This window comes from Musa acuminata, chromosome BXJ3-10 (assembly GCF_036884655.1).
Source record: "Musa acuminata AAA Group cultivar baxijiao chromosome BXJ3-10, Cavendish_Baxijiao_AAA, whole genome shotgun sequence".
NCBI lineage: Eukaryota > Viridiplantae > Streptophyta > Magnoliopsida > Zingiberales > Musaceae > Musa > Musa acuminata.
Window position 1 is genome coordinate 20,575,153 of NC_088358.1, and position 16,107 is coordinate 20,591,259.

Sequence of the window (16,107 nt, forward strand, 5' to 3'; positions counted from 1 at the left end):
CTTGATTCTACCATCCCAAAGAATTTGTATGCGGACAATAAATCCGTCCGTTCATCTCTAAAAATATCAGTTTCAGATCATTATGGACGGTCAATAGCACCCGCGTAGAGATTTATTTGTACCAGCTTGCATACGTCAGTCCGCACGCTTAGGAAATCGACGCTGCTCGTGCCATACTCCTAGCGTACGTGGCGAACCCCACCGCGGAGATTCCTGTGCGGCGCGAGTTACGTGGACGGAGGGGATGCTTTCGAGGCGAGAACCAACGGTAGATCGAAGCTTTTTATGAGGCTATTTATGCGGAATTGTGACGTCCGTAATACGTCAGTGCCAGCGAGTTGATCTAGTCTGAGATAGTGGCCACGTCATGCATTATGATTACCGCGGTAAACTTAAGTCGTTGGATTGCTGATCGAGGAGGATCCGGTTATTCAATAAATATTTTAGGGGTAATTCTGTCAAAACGGGGGATCAGATCTGCTGTTTGGATTCGATCCAAAGGATTCTTGGTTCTGGTTTCCCTCTTGCCCTTTGACTTCTTTTCTGCAAATCATTCGTTGGCAAGTCTCCTATTGGCAGAGAGTGCTGGTCCCACTGACATGGGCCACAGTCTGCTCCAACGGTAAGGAAGGTGGGTGTGCGGGTGGTCATAAGATTTGCCCTTTGACGGCCGCCCACGCTGTGTGCAGTCCAACGCCGCTCCCGCGATTTCTTCTGGGGAAGGACGAGAAGGGTTAGGGTTAGGTCTTCGATGGTGGAGGGAGAAAGGTCGGCGGTGACCGACGAGGCGTCAGCGGCAGAGGGGAGGGTGGAGGTGGGGCGGCCCGCGGTGTTGCTCGTGTGCGGGAGCCTGGTGTACTACCACTGCGCGTTCCGCGGGTCGAGTCTTCTATCCCTCGTCTCCGACGTCCTCATCGTTCTCCTCTGCTCCCTCGCCATCCTTGGCATGCTGTTACGCCAGATGAACATCTCGTAATGCGCCGTCCCCCTCCATCTTTATATCATTTAGTAATTTATTGTCAGTTTATGATCGAAGTTGATTCCATCGATGAAGATTTAGTTTCTCCAAATGATTTGTTCGTAAAGTTACCAAAAATTAGTTTTTGCGATATACACAGTTAAGATTGAGATTTTATTGGAAACAATTGCAAATAGGAGTTATTGCATATTTGTGCTGATAAGTAATGATTATGTTAGAGATTCTTGTTTAGCATCTTCCACTAATTTTTTCAATGAAGAATGATTGGTGGAGCAACTCATAACTGTCTAAATCATTTTCTAAGACAGGGAGGAGTTTCCTTATAATCTTAAATTAGAGTTCTGCTATGATCAAAAGGTGGAGAAATGAAGAAAATTTAATCCTCAGTTGTGTTTTTTATTGGTAGTGTGACTTTGGCATGGATGCCAATGTATTGTTCCTTGGCGTTGAAAACCCTTGCAGTTGATACACTTGTGATTTAAAAAGGGACATTTTGAGGTTTCTTAATAATTCTCAAATATGTTTATTGAAAAGAATAATGTCTCTAAGTGTCACACTGATACTTTCTTGCTTGAGTTTTGTCTTCTGATACTGAATGGTTATATCTTATTTCTGAACTTTATGATAAGAGGTTTTTCTTTGCTAATGCATCCATATCTTTCATGAATCTTCTTAGGGTACCTGTGGATCCTCTTGAATGGCAGATATCACAGGACATGGCCAACACCATTGTTGCTTGCTTGGCCAATACAGTTGGAGCAGCAGAGTCTGTGTTAAGGGTTGCTGCAACAGGGCATGACAAGAGGCTGTTCCTTAAGGTAATTATCTCAGAACTGCATGACATTGTGTTGTGGCAATTACTTGTGATTTCTTTATTTTATCATCATGCTAATTTGATGGACACTACTATTTGGTTATTGAAATTCTTTGACCAGTTTTTTCCTCTAAAATATTAGCACATTTTTTCTGGTCAGGATTTAAAGATAGGCTGCCTTTTATTCCTCTTAAATGAAGATTCTGTCATTGTTTGAAGATGTTAAATATGTTTTCCATACTTCTCCTTCAGCATGTAATTTTGAAGGTAGATTTTTCACACCGTATATGCATGACTAAAGTAGGATGCTACTTTTTAGTTTAGTTATTACTATCAATAGGAGTGTAGCGAAAAAGTAGATAATCTTAAAAATAAAATTTACTAAACAAAATAATAAGGTTTCTCTTATACATAGTGATTTTGACGTCTATACATAATTATAACCTCTAACTAAAAGAATAACACACACGCATAAAATGTCCAAAATTTATACGTATAAAATTGTCGGCAGGTCATAGTCTAACTGTGCACTAGCATGGGCTCTCACATTCTCACATCCTTGTCCAATCGCTTGGGTGGAGTACTAGTATCCTTATTTGCAAAATAAGAACTATAGTGAGTAATCACTCAGTGATTATATGTCTTTATAGCTTTATTTAGGTGAGCATGTATTATATCATGTATACAATATTTTAAAATCATAAGCATAAGATATTTAATAGTAAACACATCATCCTATGGCTTCTTTAGCAAGCATAACCATACAACATAGTATATGCACAATAAAAGGATAAAATTTTACATCGAAATAACTCAAAATGCTTATATGCACATGTAAGAATCATGGCATATTCATGGACTCCTACACCCCATATCATAACCTATACGTGCATTCTCACACTACACATCATCATAATATATACGTGCAATCTCATACCACATATCATCGTAATATATACGTGCACTCTCACATCACACATCGTAATACATATGTCCACTCTCACACTGCATGTCATAGCATATATATGCATCACACATCGTAACACATTCGTGTATTTTCACACTGCACGTTATAGAAAATATGTGCACTCCCACACCATACATCATCATATATATACATTTATATAATACATTTTCATCGTAATTCATATATTTCTATACTTACATAATATGTATATTAACATTGAGCTCATGCCTAGCTCATGACAATCATATTATTCAAAACATGCTTTCCAAAATACATTATGAATATAATAATTTATACGATCACTATTTTACAGTGAATTAAACTTATACTTACCTGATTTAACCCCAAAATGAAAATGACAGGGAAAGACCACATTCATTAATAATGACCACGTGTGCTAAGAAGCGGTACACCTATCAAATTAGGAGCATTGGGTCATGAGATACCTTAATTAAGAACCCTACATCTTGAATTGTTGATTTAGAATAATCCATAGTGATAACTCAAAATTTTTTTGATAAAATCCCTTCTTAAATATACTATACTCAACTTGAAGATTTATCTAAATTTGACCATTACTTTTTCAACAATTCACTCGATAATCAATTGAACTAGTTAGTATCAATTAAATCATCGCATAATTCTGTGAAATAATTTTACTTCACTATTCTAACTGACCAAGTGATCTTAATTTTCATAAAATTTTGCAGAAAACTTGAAGACATATAAAACTAAATATACATCAAATTTCAGCTTAAAACATAATTATTTGGAGGCTAAACTATTCTCCCAATTCAACTATCAATACTTATTTTGTTATGCTAAAATTGGATTCGGATTATTTGAACTTATAAATCTCATATCTTGGTGCACAGAGATGGTATTCATTAAATTCCAAATCCACAGAACCCTAAGGGAATCTTTTAAAACATATCAAAAGAACAAAGCCTAATCATATCCCTAAGGGGGTTCATTCAGCTCAAAAAGAACCCCTTCTCAATAAACAAGAGATTCTGAATGTCTCAGATTGAGACACTCATAAGTCTCTGCACTAATCTTAGATTAAAATTATACTAGAGAACTTAGAACCATAAGAGATTTATACAAAACATATAAAAAAATCAAAGATTAATTTGAAGCTTAGGTTACTCAAAAGCAACTAAAAAGATCAGTTTATAATTTGTAAAATTAAAATTCTAGGTATAGCAAGGGAAGAATTGAGTTTTTTTTACCTCGGTCTTCCTTAGAGTTGGAGTTTCTTTGCCTCCATTAAAACATAGTGAAAGCTGAGATAATGGCTAAAGAAAGAGAAATGATCATAGGTTGTCAGGTGGGGCAGAAGGATGAGACCAAAATAGGGTAAAGGTGTTTAAGAGGCTACCTTGAGGTCTAGGGTTCAATCTTATTAAATCTCATTTCAAGTTTTCTTTTTTCTTTTCTTCTTTTGATAATATAATTTTAATATTGCAGCAATTTCAATTGAGTCTTATTTGGTTTGACGAGAATGACATGTTTCAATCTAAATTTATCCTTCAATCACACTTTTTTAATTTTTAGTGTCACACATTTTTAATTTTCATTTTCATTTAATTTTTCATTACTCCTTCTATGCCTAAGTAACCTATTATTCTCTACATATATGATGTTTAAAACTCAAAACTTTTTATTTTAATTATGGTCAAATTCATCCAAACCTTAGATTCACTTAAGGTCGATTATAATTCAATAACCACTTCTAATCACTATATGCATATTTGTTATCATAACTTAATCTCGTACTTAAGTCCACTGGCATACTTAGGCTTGTTGTGCCGAACGACCATGCCTTTTTGCTACGAAATATTCTTAAAGTAGACATTTATGCTTATACTTGCTTATCCAACATTTTGTAGAATACTGTGAATAATATTTTTGGAAAGTATGTACTTCAATCTTAAAAGTTGAAAACATGAGCATATCATTTATCATATTTATAAAACATAAACTTCATAAATCATATTACCAAGTGAGGATAACATATACATATTATTTGTGCTTCTATTAGCATGCTAGTTATAATTCAGTATGTGTAAGACTCAGGCACTACAGTTTTTTTATTTCAATTGATCTCCAATATGTAAAATATTCTACTATTTTTTTGCCTCTTAATATCACCCAGCCTTCTCTAGTTTGTACCATTTCAGTTTCGGGTATCTAAAAACTATTTATGTGTGGCAAATGGTATGAGTATCATATCCGTGTTTGACTTGCTGAAAGGTTATTATACTGGTCTGTCTCAGTGATGATTTGGAGTCATGAATTAACTCCGACTTTGTATGTTCTTAAGCCAGACAATGAAGTTCTACTCATCAAGCCAATTACTGAAATTTTAACTAAAGACTCTTAATCCAATTGCATTTTTCACTTGGTTTTTTTTATTCTAATGGAATGCAATACTGGCCATCCAATATGATCTGAGTTAACCTACCATGAGATAAGCACTATAACCTTTTTTTTCAAGCCAATTTGTTCTTCTCCTCTCCAAAAGCCTTTGGTTGAATGAGCTAAAGGATGGCTGCATGGGACTTCATCATACAGAGGTTTTCTTTAAATGGATCCGGTTCACTTCCCACCGATTGGATTCCTTTTTGTTGGTCCCTCGTTTGGAACCTTTACAGGATGCTAGATCATAAAGAAACCTCCTTTTGACTATTGATAGATTATTTTCACTTTCTTTTTCCTTGATTAAATTATGTGAAACCTAATAATTGAACTTAGTATTCTAGCTTTACACCTTTGAGCAGCTACATGTCTTGATTGCACAACCTTTTTTTCAATTTGGAAATATTAAGATTCTTTATACCTTCCAAGCACTGACTTGGTAGCCCTTCACTTTGCACTTAAGATTTTGATTTTTAGCTTTACACCTTTGAGCAGCTACATGTCTTGATTGCACAACCTTGTTTTCAATTTGGAAATATTAAGATTCTTTATACCTTCCAAGCACTGACTTGGTAGCCCCTCACTTTGCACTTAAGATTTTGATTTTTAGCAGAAACTGATCCAAACCATTAGCACGCAGAAGGAAGATAGTTTTCGTGTGTCTTGGGTGCCTGGTACACCTCTGCATCAAAAGGCGCCATAATATGATTATTCATCTTACTTGCATTTCAATTTTTTATTTTTTGAACTTCTACTGAGCTCTCATCTGAATGAAATTAAGGCAGAACAAATGCAACCAACTTTTCTGCATTACCTTGCAGTCTCTTTATTTTGCAGGTGGTTCTCACTCTCTACCTCTTGTCAACTTTGGGACGAGCAGCTTCAGGTGTTACAATTGCTTATGCTGGTAAAGTTCGAACCGTGTTGCTCTTTACTCTTCAATTTTGTTAACTTACCGTCTTAACTTCACATGAGGGCTATGGTTTCTACGTGAAATTCAAATTAGCCCTCATAATGACATTGCGAATCATCTATGAGTTGTAACTTTGCTTTCATTATCTTCGACTACGGTAAGCTGATAACCTGATAACCGTACCGATGAACTGATCATTTATCCTTGTGCAACAGGATTGTGCTTGTTATGTCTCTACTTCTTTGCACGAAGTTTGGAGCTCATTTCCATGTGCACTTCTCAGTTCTCCAAGAGAAGCGACTCTGCGGCCGGAGATCAAGATGTCATGTAACATTAACATTTACACATTTACCTTCAAGACTCTTTCTTCAAAGGTTGATTCCAATTTCTATGGACTGCTTCCAAAAACTCTGGTTAATTCCATTTGGTTCACTGCAATGTGACTGTGTATACACATTTACAATATGAAAGATGACTCCAGAAAATAAATACCATCTCTTATTTTTTTCATGTATTCCACCTTACAGCTCTTAATTGAGGCTATGGTCACGAGTCATTTCTAGTGACTGGGTTTTCTCAGCTCAAAGTTAGATTTTCTCCATCAAGTGAATCTGATAACATCAACTCTTGCATCATTTTAGTGGATAGGTGTAGTGTACTCAATGTCATACTATAAGAATCTAATATTGCTTGAATGGAAGGAGTAAATTAATTAGAAAATAAATATCAACTACAGCATTTGAGCAGAACATGTGGTTCCACACATCCAATTGATCAATCAAGTCAAGAAAGGAAGATAACTTTTTCTTTCTTATGACTACTTTCACATCATTAATGATCAAGCAATTTAAAGGATAAGTGGATGAACAATTTCAGTCAAGAAATAAAACATTTTTTCTTGTGGTTCCACACATCCAATTGATCAATCAAGTCAAGAAAGGAAGCTAACTTTTTCTTTCTTATGACTACCTCCACATCATTACTGATCAGGCAATTTAAAGGATAAGTGTATGAACAATTTCAGTCAATAAATAAAACATACAAGGAACAAATTATTGGGACTATCAACACATACAAGGATCAAGAATGTCATCACTCCTAAATAAAAGCAAAATATTACACTTACCTTGCTCCACTACCTCTTCTTTTCATGTTCTTCTGCATTTCCTTCTTCAGAATCATAGAAAAAATATGCATAAGAATCATAGAGAAACAGTCACTAACTTTCACAACAAAGCATCCATTTAATTGGTTAGCATAAAAGAGAAACTATCAGTTTGACATGCTAATGCACTGTCTTCCGAAAACAAACTGGTAAAAGAGAATGATATTTTTCACATTGGAACAATGGAGTCAAGCAATAAACTTATACATAGCAGTCCCTGAGGAACAAGTGGACGAAAAACAAAAGAAGTAACAAAGTTTAAATGTGGTGAAATATGTGTCCTGTTGTAGTGGTTTTGTGATACCCTACATTGTATGGAACATTCAATATGACATATACAGCTCAAATGAATACTTGTACATAACATGAACCAACTTAAAGTAGGCTGGATCGAATGTGTCTTGATGGCATCGTTGGTGCGGGGAATAAACACAAAGCAATTCCTCAGACACTTTAGTACAAGCCTTGACTAATCCCCGTGATGGATAGGCATCAGTGAAGGACATCATGCAGCATAGACAACAGATCAAGTGGGTAACTTCAGGCTGGAATTAGAGATCTTGCACGTATTATTTTGTATGTGCTATGGAAAACAACCCACTTCTGACTCTTAATGATGGTGCAGAACTTGTGATCTGCTGCCAGAAAAGGTTAACTACCAAGAAGAAATATCTAGAACGGTTTTGGCACACTTGTAAAATGTATCTATTGAGCAGAAATCAAATGCTTCCTGCGTCACCCTTTAAGATTTCAATCCAGCATATCATGTGTAAGATCTGGTAGGAGCACCTTCCAAAGGCAACCTGCACTCACAATTCAACCAACATGCAGAAGCATTTTCTTTAACTTTTTGAAGATTAACACAATCAAGGAACTCAGTAAATGACATAATTTAAGCAAAGTCTTCTCCAGGAAACACAAAAAAAATTCATAGGTATTAAAGCAGGGAGTAAGGAATCACTCCTTATGGTCACTATAAAAAGCAAGTCTCCATAAAACACGACAAAGTGTTCTTCTTTTTTAACTTCTAATAATCCTATCTTTACTACTAGACATCCTAGCAAGACTAAAACTTAGTGTCATGTAAATTACAGATTTTGGTTTTTCAAGTAAATTCTGCATCTACCTTTTGCCTCTGCTAAATCAGACATTTGATAGGCATCAAGAAATTATTCAAGTTTGTACTAATGCAATGTTGCAGGTCACAACTAGACATATGTCAGCGGACAAAACTGAAATGCTTGGCCCATTTGAAAAATGAAACTATTGACTAGAAATCGATCAAATCTAAGATACAAAAACAAAAGAACCCATATAATTTTTGTTGACAATTTTAGGCACAATGTATTTACTTACTGGTAAAAATATGTACTGCCAATATGAAAGTACTTCTGTTTTTGGTACTCTGAAATTAGTAGAATCCCTTGGAAAGAAAATTGATAGAAATATGGTCACAGATTTTGCAATTGGAACATCAGAGGGAGGCAAAAGTTGGTGGTCATCGTTATTGTAAAGACTTTCAAGGCCAATTGTCTTGCAGGGGCCTAAGGATAGTCATGGAGCTGTAGAGAGTAGAAAATTCATTTTAGAAGACAATCCAAATAGTAATGATCAAACATGTTTTTCACCTAGGTTTTAGGTATATCTTTTCAAGAATAAAAGGTAGAAATAATGCCACCCACACACATGTTATTTCCACATTTTCTCATTCTTCTTCAGTTTAAGCAGCAGTTTTTGCTAAACAAATCATATATGATCTTACCCAACTAAAAAGTGAGAACAAGATGGTTGCAACTAATGCCGCTTCATTTCTCGGAAAATATTAGACACATTTGGGGACAGCCTCGGAAGGAACCTGAATAGCTGCACAGTGGACAAGACAGTCAGTATGGAGAGTAAATATTGATCCTTAAAGGTCAAATTGAGACAAAAGAAATAAAAACTGGTATTTAAAATAAATTAAATAATATTATGTCCCAGAGTCTGGAACAGTGAGTTATTGAAGTGAAACACTTCTTATGCATATTGGGAATTACAATGGTACTCCATATGATGGCATCAAAAGTGACAAAGTCTCAGCATTCCTAGTATTAATAACTAATAGACATGCACTCATTCATGTCAACATTCATATGACACAAAAATTCCAGAAAATTATCCAGTTACCGACAGAATATTTACCAGAAGTACACATTTCAATAGGTGTCTGGTTAGTACATATATTTACATGTATCAATGCAGTGATAGCATGCATTTTATTCTGTTGAAAGAGAGTCTGCAAAAGCTACTTAAAGGACCTACCCAAAGCTTCACACAGGCATCAATCACAACTGGAACTGAGCAAATGAAAATGGTTATTGCAGCTTTATCAATTTCAAGCCCATAATGCTCAAGAATAATCTCTATCAAAGCCTGCCAACCAGACTCAGAATGATACCTGCATTTGGGTGTTTTTTCAGTTATTAACTAAATAAAAATGTAATTCTTATTGTAACAAGCATGATCTACATATGAAAGTGTGAATATACAACACATTATAGAATTGTTCATCAATGCAATTCAAGAATTAAGAATAAAGTGATAATTGGTTACAAGGAAAATCTAGTGCACTGTTTGTTGTTTAATTCACCCAAACAAAAAGATGACCTTAAAAAATAATCTTTAGTAGGAAAGAAGGCTTAAAAAGGAATCAAGAAGTTTGGATTAGGACTTAAGTTTCATGTCAGGAATAATATACATGTTTGGTGCTGGTAACCATTGTTGTGTATTTTGATAAGCTTCACAATGTTTCAGCTGATCAACTGAACCTCACAAGGTTGTATATATGAAGCAGATATGTTCTTATTCAGCATGATATTTATACAGAAATTGACAGAACTGAAAAAATAAAAATTTTAAAAATGGGACTGATGGTAAAACTTTGCACTTTGCAGAAAAGATTGAAAAATGCTACCTTACAGAATCAAGCTTCAGCTGCTCAATTACTTTGATGAGTAGCATAAAAAGCAAGTAGAACACTCTATAGTAGCACAAGGTTTGATAAGCACACAAGGAACTGGTGGTATTCAAATTAATGAAATAGAAGTATCATGAACAAGCATCACAACATTATCACTTTACAAATTTGTAAGGACTCAAAGATGATATAGCATTAGCAACCCAAGCAATCATTAGTACCCATAATAAAAATATATGAAAAAATAATTGACAACTAATTGGTAAAGGATAACCTTATAAAAATTTAAAAATAGAGAAAATAAAAAATGGTAACTTTTATCAATGTGGACGTTCAATAAACTTTTGTTGTTCCTGGATATAATTGTGATAGATGAGATCAGGATCCATTGTGACAAGAACGTCAAGACATGTTTATTATTTAAAGTAAACCAACCAAATATGCTTATACAGATTGTGTTGTATCAACAAAGGGGCTTCATGGTGAAGATCCATGACACATATGGCTTTATTTGACACCATGATGTTTGGTCATATCAGTTCAAATAAACAGCCTTTAGCTTTCAATTGTGAAGGAATTGGAGCAAATAAGTGCATAAATTCAAATACCTTACCCCAAAAAAATATCTGTGATTAAAATAATAAGGAATGCTTTCCCTGTGTCTGAAATGTTATTTAGTAGCTTATATCCTGTAAACTTTAGCAAAGCAACCTGAAGAAACAAACGCAATTAATATGAGAAATCTGTAGACAATTTCCACAGTAACATACACACAGTGAAGCACACAAACAAAAAGGAGAATGCAACCTAAGGAAATATAGCATGCAAGCATTACCATCCCATCTTCTATAATCAATTGACAACAAAAATACCACAATAGAGCAAACACCAAATTATGACTAAAACAAAATAAATTTGTCAAGTAAATTTGAGTATCATGTGAACTAAACCTTAAAAACTGTACCATGTGATATTAAAAAAGTCAAAAAATTTATGTCTGAACTAATAACTACATCCAGAGGGCAATTATCCTCACCTTGACTTCTGCCCATGGTCAACTGCTTGACACTTCAACTGTGTTACCATTTGATAAAGCCTAATGGTAGAGAGCACTCAGAGCAGTACATGTATATTTAAGATCTTGTTATTGATGTTCCTAGACATCAATTGGTTATTAACTAGACATTGCACCAAATTGATTTAAAGTATGCAATTTATACTAGATCCAGTCGATCCTGTGCCTCATCCCTCCTTCATGGTTGTTAAAGCCACTTAAATCATATCAAGAAATACTTACACAAATCAATGGCTTAATTTTACCATATAAATACAATTGCAGATATAAACCCTTGAACCCAAATAAAAAATGTGTATAGATACCCTATAAAGAATAATGTGAATTCTCTGAGGCAAGTAGACTTATTGGGTCATGTACTAAGTAGCATACTCACTTTGCTCTTATTGAAGTAGATAAGAATGAATAATGTGATGCTATACACCATGTCTGACCAAATGTTTGCAAATGCTTTTCGGTTCTCTAATCTCCATTCATCTCTTAGATCTATCCTGATAAAACAACAGAAACAAAATCATAGATATCATAACATATTTGAGAAGGATCTAATGTAATAGATAAAGTTCCAACTATCCAATATAGAAGTAATATTTTCCAGCCAGTGGATAATTACGTACAATTATTACAATGTATAAAGTGGAAAACAAACAAGAAAAGCAACCGTAAAAGAGATATATAGAGAGAGAAAACCATAATGAAATATATCTATAATAAGGATGCTTTATTAGACTACACAGGACAATTGGCTTAATCTAAATAAATAATATATCAGTAAATTAGCACATGTTATGGGCCCTCAACAAAGTATCCCCAATGAGTTGATAAATCTTGACTGCAAAAAAGATACCTTGAGCCTTGGTGCAATGATAGAATAATTGGAAGTTCACTTGTCTCCCCAATATGTATTCCAGTCACCATTGCTCTAACATGCTGCATGCACAGCCTTCTTACTGATTACTTCTAAATGGAACATTATAACAACACTAACAACAACATGATATAATGTCTTAACAACAACAAACTATAATGTCCAATTATTTGCGAGTGGCTATATGGATCTTTTCAGCCTTAAGTTTGGTTTATGACAATTCCATTAATCAATCTAAGAGCAATCAATTTTCTTATTATTCATAATAAAGCTTATTAGGTTTCTCTCTCTCTCTCTCTCTCTCTCTTTGCATCACTAATCTTAAAGGGCTCAACTAGTCTAATCGGTGCATCTATAGGTCTTCTTTAGACATGCACATATAATCTTGAAATAGTTTTATCTCATCCTATCATATGTCAGAATAACAATATGTAATTGTTCATGAATATAAACAGACTATGCTAATGTTTATTTTAACCTCACACATATGAATCAATATCTTCATCTCAGAAGTTTACATATTGTTTCCTAACTGCCAAACATGTTAGGCAATAAAGCATAACAGCCTTACTTTCTTGTTGTTTCCGCTTAATCTAAGGGGTACACAACAATCATATAAAATTGTCAATGTCACTCTCTACACTAATCATTCTGCCTAAATCTATGAATGATATTAAATTCCCCTTTCTACTGAATAATATGACCAAGATCTTAAAAACTTCTACTTCAAGGAGCTGTTTCATATTGAACTCTCAACTCTTTTCTTGGCATTATTAGGGTTACACTTCAGATATTCAATTTTGGACCTTTAGTCCAAATGGTGGAATGGAAAACAAACATGTGTAAGTCATGATATATGTAACTTCTAAAAAAAATAAACCACTCACTTCCAATGTTATATGTAACTCTATACATTTACAAAAATATGCAAGCCAGTGCACCTGAATATACTCCTTGGTAAAAGAGATCCAGATGGTTCAGAAATTAGTGGACTTATCCTCAGGTCATCCTGTCACTTTAATGTTCTATTGCCTTCAGAGATGCTTTTTTTTTGGTGCATGCTACCTATCTTGTTTTGTACTAGTAAAATAACTATAAGCAATCATTGGAAATACAATAAATAAGCTAACTGAAACCAACAAAATTAGATCAGAATGATAAAGATAAACATGGGTATATACTATCTTTACCTGAGAAAAAAGGACTTATGGCTAGAAAAAAATCGATGTAATAGACCCTAAAAACAGTTGGGACATTATGGCTTGTTATTATTGTTGTTGTAGAGGGATTTGAAAAGGAAAATGGAACATTATACACAATTACACATTACCCAAAAAGTATCAGAATTGTTCTACTAGTTAAATAGAAGGTGCACTAGATTATATCAATCTTACGCTTTGTGCCGCAACTCCACCCAGACGTCTTCATCTGAAAGAGGAGGAGATTTACCAATCTCTACCTCTAAGCGCAATCTTGCTCTCTCAAGCTTTAAAGTCTTTATCATCTCAAGTTTTTGTTGTCTCCTAACATCAAGCATCTCAGCAGCAAGTGGTACGGTCTTCACATACCTATTATACACAAAAAGGGACTTCAAACATGTTCTCAGTTGATTAAATTTACAGATTTAATGGAAGGAAACCCATACCAAGGAGACTTTCCTTGTTGGTTTAGGCACAAAACTCACAAACAAGCATGAAAGTCATGCTGGATTGCGAAAGGGATACAAGCATTAGTCAAGGGCAAGTCCAAGACCCATGGTTGTGCAAATATAGACACAGGACTGGCCCCAGCCTATATTTGTATGTTTTCCATGTTTGCTAGAGTGGAGCAATAAGTACTCTAATGCCATACCTACCTGGAATAACTGACTCTGAAATTGTAGAACTAAGGTATGATCATGCAAAGAAAAAATTTACAGACAATGAGGCATTTTAAGATTTATTGAACATGTATATGAAATAAAACCACAGGTAACTAGCTTATCATCATGCTCCTCATAGCTGATGGCTAAATATGTTCTAAGTTCATGAAAATAGACAAAGCCACTTATTTGTATCTTGTTTGTTCTCCATAATATTTTTGCTGCTTCTCAATATTAAATAAGGTTTTAACACAAATAATAGTATAAGAGCAACAACAAAATTACAATATAAACAACACCAAATTTGATATACAATAAATTTACAGAAATTACCTGTCTAAGAATGGCATCAGGACAAAGTCATGAACCACAAAGTCCAATGCCCATGGAACGAGAATCAATAAAGCAACAAATTTTGCCTGCAAGCAGTCTATTGCATCAGTAATGGTTGTCACAAAAGACAAATAATATTATGACATGACCTCAACCACAAGTCTAGTAACAATTTACCATAAGCAAAAAGCTAACAAGATCTCAGAGGCTAATTAACCAGAAATATTAAATAAGCTATGTAGACTATGCTTTAAGAAATGATGAAATTCTAAAGAGAATGTAATATGCATATTTATGTTTCTGCCCTTTTCCTAGAAGTGTAGAACGGTGTAGGTTCAATGTGCGAAAACTGTGACAATCTTGCTTTGTATAAATTAGTTGCTAACAAGTAAATATATAAGCATTACAATATGAGATGCACAAATTCTCTGCAGAAATAACTCATAAAACAGTAATTTGCATAGGTCTGTAGGCATGTGATTTTGTGCTGAGGATGACATATAATAAACATGAGTGTACATGAAGATAATCATTAGATGGAGATGATATGTGGACCCATCATCAAATAGAGTACATGATGCTACGTAAACAAGTGTTAGGCAACCAGAAAATAATCGAAGATAGTATATTGGTTAAAGAACATAAAGTAGCCTATAAATCCAATTTTTTTGCTTAGAAACAACAATCCACTTAATATGATCATGCATTACTGAGATTTTTTTTTCTAGAGAAACACATCTTTACTATGCAACAAGCTTCTTCTTTGGAATGATTATGCTAAATAATCTTGGATGATTATGCTAATCTTTTCAACTTCATCTAAATCCCCAACCAGTGGCTAGAACCTAGTTTTGAGACAAAAGACAGATTCCTGAAAACTCAACCTGTACTGAGTTCAAATTCTACAGTATGCAAAATTGTACATGCCAACCTACGATTAGTTGGTTCCTCTACATACCGAACTAGTCGAAGCATACCGGAAAACTCTATCCTCGAACAACAGTTCTTCATCATTCTCAGCAATCGCATCCTTAATTGCTTCTACAAGACCCTTCTCCGGCGTTATCTCCTCTGGGTCATCGGCCACCTCGCTCGGAGGTCCCGCCGCTTCACCGCCCCAATCCTGATCCGAAGACGAAGAACCCCCGCCAGCAAGTTCATCTCCTCCAAGCCAATCTTCCCACGCTCGGCCCTCCGCATTTCTCGCATTCTCTTGTGCTTCACGGAGCTTAACGATCGCCTCGGCCCTGCTCTTCCATGCCTCAAATCTCTCATCCTCCGGCCCATCCTTCTCTCCGTAATCATCGCCTACCCCGTCGACGCCGAGCACATCCTCAGCACTCCAGCCGAACCAGCTCTCGTCGTCTCCGTCCGAGAAGAACTTCTGCCACCAAGATCTCTTCTTGGGGTACCCCTTGTCCTTACAATTTCCAATCATTCGGGAGGCGCTCCGCCGTCGCCGACTCCGCTGAATAACAAAAGCAAGCATGTGGTTCGGCGCGCTACTGCGGGCGGGACGTGCATCGCCGAGAAAGAAAACGAGATTCCCGCGGCAAGCACTAGTCGAAGCGCTCATCAAGGGCATGAACGAGGCGCCGCATGTTTCGCGCTCATGCTACTCGTGCCGGCAACACGATCACATGGCGGAATCGAGAAACCACAAGACGAAGGAGAAGAGGCGGGGACGCAGGACATCGGAGATGAGGTCGAGCTACGACATGGAATCGTTGGCGTCGCCGATGGAGAGGTAATGGA

The 16,107-nt window shown here is 35.5% G+C and overlaps 2 protein-coding genes across 5 annotated transcripts; one reads left to right on the forward strand and one right to left on the reverse strand.

Moving 5' to 3' along the window:
• Positions 1-640: 640 nt before the first annotated feature.
• Positions 641-6,604, forward strand: LOC104000160 (reticulon-like protein B23). 2 transcript variants are annotated; one of them, XM_009422133.3, is made up of 4 exons: positions 645-972; positions 1,656-1,797; positions 6,019-6,088; positions 6,310-6,604. In XM_009422133.3, the coding sequence occupies exons 1-4, from the start codon at positions 752-754 to the stop codon at positions 6,423-6,425; spliced, it is 549 nt and encodes a 182-aa protein (XP_009420408.2). In that variant the 5' UTR covers positions 645-751; the 3' UTR covers positions 6,426-6,604. The 2 variants fall into 2 exon arrangements, with proteins under 2 accessions (XP_065026620.1, XP_009420408.2); XM_065170548.1 differs by lacking the exons at positions 6,019-6,088; positions 6,310-6,604 and adding an exon at positions 5,795-5,992 and having other exon boundaries at positions 641-972.
• An 802-nt stretch (positions 6,605-7,406) lies between these two features.
• On the reverse strand, positions 7,407-16,095 carry LOC104000161 (protein DAY-LENGTH-DEPENDENT DELAYED-GREENING 1, chloroplastic). 3 transcript variants are annotated; one of them, XR_001976053.2, is made up of 9 exons: positions 15,311-16,094; positions 14,353-14,438; positions 13,553-13,726; positions 11,667-11,781; positions 10,829-10,926; positions 9,561-9,696; positions 9,022-9,122; positions 8,616-8,821; positions 7,407-8,062 (listed from the first exon to the last, which is right to left on the reverse strand). XR_001976053.2 is itself a non-coding variant. In XM_018819830.2 (8 exons), the coding sequence occupies exons 1-7, from the start codon at positions 15,935-15,937 to the stop codon at positions 9,054-9,056; spliced, it is 1,305 nt and encodes a 434-aa protein (XP_018675375.2). In that variant the 5' UTR covers positions 15,938-16,094; the 3' UTR covers positions 7,407-8,062; positions 9,022-9,053. The 3 variants fall into 3 exon arrangements, 2 of the variants coding, with proteins under 2 accessions (XP_018675375.2, XP_018675376.2); XM_018819830.2 differs by lacking the exon at positions 8,616-8,821; XM_018819831.2 differs by lacking the exons at positions 7,407-8,062; positions 8,616-8,821; positions 9,022-9,122 and having other exon boundaries at positions 10,824-10,926; positions 15,311-16,095.
• Between the last annotated feature and the right edge of the window lie 12 nt (positions 16,096-16,107).